The sequence below is a fragment of the Nematolebias whitei genome, chromosome 2 (genome assembly GCF_014905685.2).
Source record: "Nematolebias whitei isolate Nwh7 chromosome 2, NemWhi1, whole genome shotgun sequence".
Taxonomy (NCBI): domain Eukaryota; kingdom Metazoa; phylum Chordata; class Actinopteri; order Cyprinodontiformes; family Rivulidae; genus Nematolebias; species Nematolebias whitei.
Genome location: NC_056499.1, coordinates 23639317 through 23648071, shown reverse-complemented (window position 1 = coordinate 23648071; position 8755 = coordinate 23639317). Strand labels below are relative to the sequence as shown.

At 34.5% G+C, this 8755-nt stretch overlaps 1 protein-coding gene across 1 annotated transcript; it reads right to left on the bottom strand.

Moving 5' to 3' along the window:
• Nucleotides 1-833: 833 nt before the first annotated feature.
• On the bottom strand, nt 834-8593 carry rec114 (REC114 meiotic recombination protein). Its single transcript, XM_037697563.1, has 6 exons — nt 8510-8593; nt 6415-6504; nt 3303-3386; nt 2836-3009; nt 1148-1219; nt 834-998 (listed from the first exon to the last, which is right to left on the bottom strand). Exons 1-6 carry the CDS (start codon nt 8591-8593, stop codon nt 834-836), a joined length of 669 nt encoding a protein of 222 aa, XP_037553491.1.
• Between the last annotated feature and the right edge of the window lie 162 nt (nt 8594-8755).

Genomic DNA, 8755 nt, shown 5'->3' with positions numbered 1-8755 from the left:
TATTGGATTTAATTTGTGACAAAAAAAGTTTTATTTTATCAGAACTTTTATTGTGAAGCAAGGGCTTCAGTGACTGCAGTATTTCGATTTTTTTTACAATTTAATTTAGAGTGCTTTCAGAAAATGACTATGTGTTTGAGTATCTTAACAAAAAGGATGTGTATTATTTCTATTTTCGTTCCAGAGTAACTTAGGTGTCTTGTATCTGTTGAAGTATGAGTGTTCAAATGATAGGAAATCTGTAAAAACAAAAAATTATTTTTTTTTAAAAAATATTTCCCAATTTCATTAATCGATTTTTATTTTCTATTTTTTTTCCTCTCTTTAACTGTATAGCATGGCTATAATCCTATGCAATATGTATTCTTAAATAGATATATGGAGGGCAGTTTGATTTACTCAGTGAAGCTTTAACAATGTGGGATCACTTGGAAGCTGGCATAGCAAAATTCACTGCTGTAGCTGCATGACTCCTCTTTCAATACAATGTATAAATGTGTGTTGCGGTGGAAATGGACCTGCTTTATGGATGGGGACAGAGGGACCAGAGTATATAGCCACGATCAAACATATGAGTGAGACCAATATTTTTTTCTGAATAAAAAAAAAAAAACAGATGTCTTTGTTTTTTTATTGTTCTGTACCCCAAACCTTCCAAAATTAGGTACCACTGAAAGCATTTACTTTGAACCATATCCCATTACAAGGAACTAAAACTGTAAATACATCAGGTAAAGAACAAAAAGAAGTACTAACCACAACTTCCTACATAAAAAAGTGAGAAACAAAGCTGACACTAACTTGACCTTTTGTTCTTTGGCTGTTTAGATGTTTTACTCTTCAATTAGCTTCTTGAGCTCCTTCTCTACCTTCTCTACAAATGCAGGGAAGCTGGGGTCCAGCAGACAAACACGCAGAAATGGCTCCAAGTCGCCTTCTGCCAAAGAACTGTGGTTATAGATTTGCGGGAGAGTCACAGAGGCGTCTCCCAGGAAGTGCTGTGGAATGGTAAAAGAAACATCTTAAAATTCCCATTTTAAAATAAACAAAAAGGAGAGACACATAAAGTGAACTGTACAGAGGGTTTATTAACAGTTAGCTTTGCATTACTTTCACATGAATTTACCTCAGTTTAAACCATCAATACCTGGGTAAGTTGCTTGATAGATACAGCTCCCTGAACAACCTCTTCCCCCACAGTCTTTTCCTGACAAGACAGCTGGCACAAGACACAAAATAAAATATATTTTTTTAAAAGCTTTGACAAACAGAGCATGACACCATAAAGTAGGAAGACCAATCAATGGTTTCATTACTAATTGAAAATTGTCCACCCCTCAAAGTCCTTTCATCTTCACTGTGAACTTCTGCATTGCGTTTGTCCCCTAAAGGTCACATTCAGCCCCGTGACAGCGTCCATCCCTTCCTCGGTTCATCGCGTTTAACGCTGAGAAGAGCCGAGCGCTTCTATCGGAAGCTGAACGTTTTCACACTTCAACACTGTCGTGAGGCAAAACTGAATCAGTTTTCAACTATTTTATTCCAACAGTTTGTTCACAAAGTTTATGTAATTTTACGTCACTTTGCTGACGGTTACATGAATGCACAGTACATTTGGATAAAATGTTAACTCTGATACTGCAGACTGATTTGTTGAGGGGCATGTGCCACTTTAATTATTACACTAATACAACATTTAAATTAATGTTCTAAATTACCTTATGTGAATGAATACATTGTGCTGGTGCATACTGTATTCTACACCACCTCTAGTGCAAAGACTAATCTGTCTCAGTCCACCAAAAGTAGCTGTAATGCCACCTTTCAGAAGACACTGTTGTAAATAGCACCATCTAGTGAGAACATTTTGTTATTGATAATCAGGCTGATGACAACAGTTGGAAATCCGCTGTGGATAACAAAAACTGTTTTGTAGTTATTGCTTGCCACAAAAGGTGAAAACAATTTTTTTTATCAGTGTCTTTGTGTTTATTTGTCTGTACTGATAGCAAAACAATCTATAAATCACTGAAACTGATTTTAATGAAACTTTCCTAAATGACTCATTGAGATGACATGATGAACATTTGGAGTCAGTCCAATTTAAGATGGCTGCCACAGCTAATCAACATTAAAACACACAAAAAGTGGCTACAATTAATTGTACTGGTATTGAGCTAAAATTAGATGTAGTATTAGCTGAAGCTGATTCCCAACGTCTACTCGAATCACTACCTAATCACATGAGATCTGTGTTTAACACTTTGGCATTAACTACTGAGGTGCATGCTGTTTACTTGTTAACACAAGTTCTCATCAAGCACTAAATGTATAGAAACTTTCAAAAAGTAATCAGTGGGTGTACATCTACAACCGATTTTGAACTTTCAGAATCACTTCAAAAATGGCAAAGCTAAAATTTGACGTGGTAGTAGCTGAGAGTCATTCACAACGTCTAGTCTGAGCGAGATATCTTATCTGTTAAGCTCATGCTTAAAGTTTTATTATCCCCCCCAAAGATTTGACCAAACCAGCTACAACTCCATCATTTCTCTACATTTAGACGGTTCCAGTCTAAACCTCCAGCATAAATGGCAGCGGGTGATTTGCATTCCTTCGAGGAACGTTTGGACTTTAAATAAACAAAGAAATGTCTCACCATTCCTGACAAATGAAAACAACTTTAAATGAATAAAATGTGATTTGATGGTCTAATATCTCACTTACAGGTTACTTTTGCCAACTCCATTTAAAAAAAAAAAAAAACATTTTTAATGTACAGAAAACCAGTGGCGGCTTTGATTTAAAAACACATTTTCTGAGAGACTGGGCAACCTGTGTTCCTGGTGCAGGGACTTCAGTGGGGGGCTGATTTGGATGTACTGAGGCGCCACCCAGGGCGCTGACAGGTACGTACTCCATCAGTTTTTCCACAGCGCTTGAACACTGATTTATGGTTTCTGCTGTGCTGCTTCCATCAAACTGCATCCTTATCATGCGGCTCTCCCCCTGCAGAAAGACGCACACACAAGCACGCACACACACACAATCCGTCTCTGTCAATCAACTCTACTAATAAAAACATAATCTGTGATTTGTACGTTTTTCTTGTTAAAAATCATCAGCTCTGATTGTGTTTACAGTGATGCGCATAAAGTTTTTTCAAACTATGACAGGCAATTAATCATCTAATAGTTCATATAAGTTAAGAATAATTATGTCACTGTACTTGTCTTGATATTAAAAAAAAACTTAAAAATTGAAATTAGACTCACAAAAGTAACATGTAACTCATTGCTCACCTTTACAGTCAATTGAAACATCAAGTTATCAGATCTGTGTTGCATTTTAAGAGCATCGGGGCCAGCGCTCAAATGTATGGCATCCTGAAAATAAGAAAAAAAAATTTAGAAAGTTGAACAGTTTTATCTCCAAACTCCAAGAACATAAAATAACGTGACCATTATGAAAACAATTGTTTAGGCTTAAAATATAATTTTAAACAATGTTAAATTAAAAAAAAGCTTAACTCCCACCCAAAAGCTTGTAATGATATTACGTACTAAATAAAATAGTGAGGATTAAACTAGTGGAGATTTAAGCAAAAACTGTTACAACAAACTGTCTGCAGGGGTCTCTGTTTACTCTGTAACGTCACAGCTTTGACTGTCCAGACAAGACTTCCCACATAAGCAGGTAAACAAGGTCACAAACAATAAAAATACAGTAAGATTTTGTTAAGTCTGCTTCACAAATGTTGACTTCAATAATAAACTTTTGCATGTATATCAAGTTGGCTCTCCTCCATATATTTGCACTGCATAAAAAGTTGACTCTACTTTAGCCACCTGCACAATTCCAAACTAACTATATTTTCATTTAAAAAAAATAAAGCTTGTATAAACAGAAAAAGTAAACATTAAATACTGTGACAAGTATGAAAATATGTCTGTAAACTAGTTAAAGATGTACTCAGATTTTAAAAGAACATGTAAGACTCTTTAAACATCTTGTAAAATATTTGTATTTCATTAATTTGTCTTATAAAATGTATATACTTTACAAAAAGTTACAGGGATTGCTCAGAGTTCTTGTAATAAGCCATCTTTCTAACAATTCACTTTATTGCTCTATAACTCTTTACAGCAGGGCAAGTCAACTGGCAGCCCGCGGGCCACTTCTGGCCTGCAGGTGACCAGTCCGTTAAAGGTAAACCGATCATTGTAAAACTTGGTTTATTTACATTATAACTTTAATTACTGGATGTCCGGCCCCTGAGCTGCTGGCTTTCAGGAACTGTGCCCCCCCTGAGCAGTTTAGGTGAATAGCCCTGCTTTACACTAGTGCATCGTTTGTAGTATTAATATTATAATGGTTTATCCTTCTCAGGTGATGGCTGATCACTCAGAAGTATTTTCATTTTGATGTGACCATTGATATTTATAGTAATGCCTTAATTTAAAAAAAATATAATTAAACAATATTTTATATTCAATTTTGAAACAATTCCTTTAACCATTTTCAAAGTCTCAAACCTTAACTTCTGGATTAAACCATCCTAAGCATTTACCACGCTGGTCTGTCATCCTCAGTGAGTCTCTCTGCAGTCTGAGCTGACTGTATGTCCGACTTGTCAACTTGGCACAGCAAGACAGCTGCAGGAACACCATTAATCAGACTGAGTGGTTCATACCATTTTTATTGTGCGCAGGTCAGAGAAATGTTTTGCACCCTGGGTGTCTGTGATACAGATGTGTTCAAAGACAAAAGAAAAGGTTTCCTGTTCAGCATAAAAGCACAGACTTTCCTCTGAAAGTCACTGTCAAACTCTCATTCTAAAGTAGAGCAAAACTAACCCAATGAATTCAATACAATTAAGTTGATTTATATAACACTAAGTCACAACAGAAGTCATCTCAGGGCACTGTACAGAAAAATTCATATACATAAAAAGTAAGTTAGTAACATTAATTATCTGAGGAGCAGACTGTGTTGAGCCTAACTTCATCTGAGCAAGCATGAAGGCAGCAGTAGAAAGGAAAAACTCCCTCATGAGGAAGAAACCTCGAACAGAACCAGGCTCAGGACAAACGGTCATCTTCTTCAACCAGCTGGGTTTGAGAATTGTGAGTTACAACCACTCTAACTATGTAACACACAATACGAATGGTAAATGTAAAAAAGGGACTGAGTAGTTTCTAATTTTTCTTCTTCTATCCATGGATTTGATACTTTTCCCTCTAAAATTCTTGAACCCAAGGAGTTAGCAGAAGAGTTGCCTTGACCATCCGAAATGCTGCAGTCCAATCCCAACAGACTTGAGTACAAATGTCAGGCTGTTTAACAAAGTATTTTATCTGGCTGTCATCACAAGCTTTGATCCAAAAAGCATACTACTATTCCAATACTTGAGAACTCAAAAGAAAAAGACGAGTTGCCTTACACTATCTAGATCTATCTGTGAAGAAGTCTTCTGGATGAAAGACAAAACATTTGAACAAACAAGAATCTGTCCAGAGAACCTGACTCAACCTTGTTAGATTTATCTATCTGGATTGTTGAGTAGCATCAGGACCTTTCTCAAGCTATTTTAAAAAGCACACAGTGAACTGGGTACTATTTCACTTTAACAAGTATACGACAGCTTTTTAATGTGTTATTAAAGAAATGACGACACAAAGCATGAAAGACATAACGCTACAATGTTCTGTTATGAAATATTACATGTCCCACCAAGTATGACATTTTTCACAGGTGTTTTGCCATCTTCAGATTTAATGCTCCCTTCATAGGGGGAAGAAAAGCAATAACAAACCAGGACATAAAGCAAATTACCCCAGTCAGAAGACAGCACTCGCTCACTTTAAATGAGTTCTTATGATTTCCCTCACTGTCTTGATCTACTGCTTTGTGCTACAGAACAAGATGCAAATGAACTCTACGCCTCTGCAAATGTTTCAGAAACAGGCTCAAATTCAAATGTCAAGCATATACGAATGTCATATGGAGTTAATGTAACCTGCAGAGCAGCTGCAACACAATTTAACAAGAACTATGTCTAGTTGTGTGCATATAAAAAGACATTTGTATAATAATGCACCTTACAAAAAGCTTTGTATGCCACACCATAACATCAATAATCTTTTTTTTTTAAGTTAGAATTAAAACCAATGTGTAAAATAACACCTGGTGTAATTTGAGTAACCTGTTGAATTTAATGTTATTAAATATTTTTGGGGGGTTAGAATTGTGAAGAGAAAAACAAACAAACAAACAAATCAGAAACCACCTCTCATCCAAAATTAAAATGGCTTAAACAAAGCAACAGCATCCTGAATATAAGTATTACAGATTATTGTGTGTCAAAATGTAAAATCCAGAAAAATACAAAAACAAAACAACTCGTCTTCTCACCAAGCTTTCCTGTCCTTGTGTTATCAATAAAAATCCAGAGTCCAACAATGTTAGGACAATTTCCGGTTTGTTGTCCTTTGCCTCATAAATCTGGTAACAAAGCACAATAATGCAAACAATTAGTAACAAATTGTTACATACAGTTTTGTTTTGACAAAAATTGTTGTGGGCAATTTGTTGGACCCTGCAATTTCATAATATTTAATTTTCTCAACGCAGAAGTGATTAATCAGTTATTCTTAAATTATTATAGTGTTGCTACACATCCTTGAACCTTGAAATGCACCGAGTGTCTAGAGTTTGGTGTGGTTCATAAATCTGAAGTGACAATAATTTGTTTCCTGATTCGTTATAACACAACATATAGAACTTAGCATAATTTAATGGAGGTATGTATATACAACACAACAAAAATAAAACAATAATATCTATGAGTGACATTTAGTGGAATTTAAACTGGTCATCAAAATGGTAAAAATGAGATTTTTTAAATGTAAATCTATGTTAACCCTTTTTGCAGCCAAATCGTCTCTGTCCCATCAGAGTAAAATCAACAAGATGACCAGAACTCGTTTTCGTACCTGCAACAAATTGATCAATCTTTTTGGCTCCACTTCTCATTGGTTTCATCGTTACATTTAAAACCACACACAAAAAAAATACCCCACTATTATTACATCTGTGTGTCCATTTTGTCCTATCATTTTGAATACATTTTGAATATTTTGACCTCACTTTACTACATTTACACTTGTAAAACTGTTAAATTATAAAGCTTGCTCTTTTAGGCTATATTATATAAATGTAATTTCACAATATGTTTAATTAGATTTTACACAAGTTGTAGTATTCTTATGACTGTTGGTATTGTTTTGTCTCTTAATCGAACTGTATGTTTAAATCTGTCTTGATTTATTTATTCAGGTGGAAAGTATTTTTGCTCTCTGCTCTCAGTTTTGCCTCTAACATTCTATACACTACTTGTTGTATCTTAAACCATAAGATTTGTGTGTACATTTATTAATTAATAAATCATTTTGATTTCCATTGCACTTACCTATATGATGAGAACTGTATGTTCTGTCTCATTACCCAATTTTTCTCATTCATATTTTATATGAACATTTAGATGATCTTTTTTTTTATTTAATTTTACAATGTTGGTATGCTTCATCTGGTTTGATTGGTTGAGATATGAGAATACGCTGTCTCTTTTGTTTCCTATCTTCCAGTGGTCCTATCCTGTCAACCATTACAAGTCTAGTGTGGCTCAACACGTTGAAAGTCAAATACTCTCATTACACTAAAATCTTAGTGACTGCTCCAAAGAAGTTCCTGATTTCTTTTGAGCATCTCAGAACAATTGTTATAATTATTGTTAATGTTGCATAGGTAAAGTTGTGAATATAATTTTAACATTTGTACATAAAATGCTTGTTTAGAAATCTGCACTGTTATTTAGAGATTGTATTGTATAAATATCATCTTATTTTCAAACTATGCTTTTTAAATTTTATTTTCAATCTTTTATTTTTGTAAATCTCTATGCATAATTTTGAATGCCTTTCACAAAGAATAATATGCAGTACTTTTGTAAGATTATGGAAAAAGCTCTTTACGTTTTTTTATTTAATCTGAAGTTACTGTGTAAAGTAAAATCTTACAAAATAATAATAAAATGAAGTACAACAAAGTGTTGCATAGTAATCATGAGACTGATTGTTATGCCTAAAATGTACTGTATATGATAAAGAGTTAAACATTTGTTAAAATACGGCGGTTAAATATTAGAAATAATTCATGCAAAGTTTAGCAACTTCTTTCGACTTGTCGAAAAGGCAAGACCGGCTGTAGCTAAGCTAGCAACTTTGTTGCTACACAAATCTAAATAACGCTCAAAATTACAAATTAGTTTTTATAGTAAAAACCTAATTTGTACTACTTGTCTAAAAACTCAAATTGTATATGTCTAGAACAAAGATATAGTCAGTGAGATTTTTTTCTTTTAAGCTGCTTTTAGCTGCAAGCTAACGTCCACACGAGCTAACATCTGCTAGCTTAAAAACAAACTAGTTGTTTAACAGCTCTCAGTTACCTTCCAAGAGTTTCCTCCTGTTTGGTTTGCACGCTGGACAAATCGTCCATAGCGTTTTAATTTCCAAGTCTGACCTGTAGACATTTTTTGAGGACAGACTGGTGCTGGAAAGTTTCTTGTCAATACACAACTGAACTCAAGTTTCACACTGTCAGCGCGGGAAGGACAAGAATACTCATTTGCTATCTATCTATATCTATCTATCTATATCTATCTATCTATATCTATCTATATCTATCTATCTAT

What these genes read in the sequence shown, in the direction of transcription:
- rec114 (XM_037697563.1), bottom strand. Translation starts at nt 8,593, where the DNA reads ATGTCTACAGGTCAGACTTGGAAATTAAAACGCTATGGACGATTTGTC. An exon ending in CAGGAGGAAACTCTTGGAAG is followed by an intron (nt 6,505 to 8,509) that starts GTAACTGAGAGC and finishes CTTTGTTACCAG; the next exon opens with ATTTATGAGGCAAAGGACAA. An exon ending in CTATCAAGCAACTTACCCAG is followed by an intron (nt 999 to 1,147) that starts GTATTGATGGTT and finishes ACCATTCCACAG; the next exon opens with CACTTCCTGGGAGACGCCTC.